This window comes from Heterocephalus glaber, unplaced genomic scaffold, assembly GCF_053883595.1.
Source record: "Heterocephalus glaber isolate CG9 unplaced genomic scaffold, H.glaber_assembly_v1.0 deba00001662, whole genome shotgun sequence".
Classification (NCBI taxonomy): Eukaryota; Metazoa; Chordata; class Mammalia; order Rodentia; family Bathyergidae; genus Heterocephalus; species Heterocephalus glaber.
Genome location: NW_028258403.1, coordinates 933401 through 935509, shown reverse-complemented (window position 1 = coordinate 935509; position 2109 = coordinate 933401). Strand labels below are relative to the sequence as shown.

Here is a 2109-nt window from a genome sequence, read left to right as displayed (position 1 = left end):
AAATTTTATTGTTCTTATAACTCAATTTTATCAATTCAATGTACTATTATAGAAAAAAGAAAATATCTCATATTTCAAACTTTTAAGAATATTTTCACTAATTTTTTTTACAGTGCTGTAATTGAGCCCAGAGTCTCATACAAGCCAGGCAAACATTTGACCACTAAAATGCATCTCCTATTTTACAGTGCAAAAAAAAAATACATATGACATTAGTTCTTTAGCAATTAAATTTTATAATTAATTGAATATAACAATTGGAGCACATTAATAATTTTAGAATATACTTAAGTTTCTATTACCGATTATCCATTGTGTTAAGTATTTTACTTTTGAGAATTAGCATAGTTATGATCATTTCCTTTAGGGAGATAGATGTCAATATTTACCACAAATGTAAATAATAACTTAAAAATGAATTTAGGTTTCGAGAATGAGATTTTAAAATCACATTAAGTTAATATTCATTTTATTTAAAACTTTTTGAATAAAAAAACATAGAGCTAACTGTAACTATTTAGGTTGCTCCTTTTATTTCATCTCTGATTCTTTCTCCCTTTTTTGTACACTGGTTAGTATTTTGATGAAAAGCAAAGGTAAGCCAAAAGTAGTAATAAAGTTGCCTTTGGACAAAAGCTGAGTGAAAGGTTTGAGATGAGAGCAAATGTAGAACATATACTTTTGAAAATGAAATTAGAAAATTACCATATGCAAGAGCAGTCCATTAAAATATGATACATCAGGGGCCGGGGATTGAGCTCAGTGGTTTCGCAAGCGCAAGGACCCAAGTTTGATCCCCGGCACCAAAAAAATTTTTAAAAAAGATACATCAGAAGGAACATAGAAGTTTCTTAAACAAATTTTAAGTTCTTCATAGCCTTAAAACACAATAAGACTGATTAGATATGATCTCTACAATAAACAATCATTGTTGCATGGATTTTAGGAAAAAAGTCACAGTGGTATGCAGGCTTATTAGTAAGTTTCAAAATCCCTGAATTATGTTAAATTTATATATGTGTGTGTAGAGAATGGAATAAATTATTTATATTAACTAAGTTTCTTTACTATCTAGCTATGTTATATAATCAGTGTATTGTTAGTTTGAGGAACTCACACTGAGGCTTCTGAGCATTATGTATTTCACTTGAAAACCATGAAATACCCTCTGAATCTTTTCACAGCATTTTTCATCTCTTTATTTCTTAGTGTATAAATAGCTGGATTTAGGAGGGGAGCAAAAACACCATAAAACACAGCAAGAAATTTGTCCAACCAGGTGATGTTTAGTGGCCACACATAGATGAAGATGCAGGGCACAAAGAAGATCACCACCACTGTGATGTGGGCAGTGCAGGTGGACAGTGCCTTGGAAGCACCTGTTTTGGAGCTTTGGTGGACAGTGAGAAGGATGTATGTGTAGGATATCAGCAACAGAACAAAGCAGGTTACAATCACAAGCCCACAGTCTATGTTTATTAAAATGTCCAAATTATAGGAATCTATACAGGCCAGCTTGGTCACTAGTGGTATATCACAGAAGAAGCTGTCTATTTCCCTGGGCCCACAGAAAGGCAGCTTCACAATGACAACCAGTTGACTCACAGAATGCACAAAGCCAGCTGACCACTCAATCACCACCAATCCAATGCACCTGTGCAGGCTCATGATGGTGGAGTAGTGCAGTGGTTTGCAGATGGCCACATAGCGGTCATAGGCCATTACCACCAAGAGAACCATCTCACCCGCTCCAATGAAATGGACAAAGAATACCTGGCACATGCAACCTCCGAAGGAAATGGTCTTGTTCTCCATGAGAAAGTCTGTGATCATCTTAGGAGTTGTCACTGAGGAAAGCCACATGTCAACAAATGACAGATTGGCCAACAAGAAGTACATGGGAGAATGGAGTTGAGGGTCCAAGATGATTAAGACCATGACAGCAATATTTCCGGATAGAATCATTATATAAATCATCAAAAATGTCATGAAGAGTAGGATCTGCATATTCCATGAACGTCCAAGTCCCAGAAACATAAATTCTGACACTACAGACTGATTTCCGTTATCCATTTCATTCAGTGTGTCTTCTGAATTAACCTAGAAAGA

General features: G+C 35.1%; 1 protein-coding gene across 1 annotated transcript; it reads right to left on the bottom strand.

The window, feature by feature from the left end:
- Window positions 1–998: 998 nt before the first annotated feature.
- On the bottom strand, window positions 999–2095 carry LOC101704657 (olfactory receptor 4F4). Its single transcript, XM_004865110.4, has one exon. It carries the CDS (start codon window positions 2071–2073, stop codon window positions 1144–1146), a length of 930 nt encoding a protein of 309 aa, XP_004865167.1. The 5' UTR covers window positions 2074–2095; the 3' UTR covers window positions 999–1143.
- Window positions 2096–2109: the final 14 nt, after the last annotated feature.

Bases quoted from the DNA above. Each gene is read 5' to 3' on its own strand.
- LOC101704657 (XM_004865110.4), bottom strand. From the start codon at position 2,073: ATGGATAACGGAAATCAGTCTGTAGTGTCAGAATTTATGTTTCTGGGA.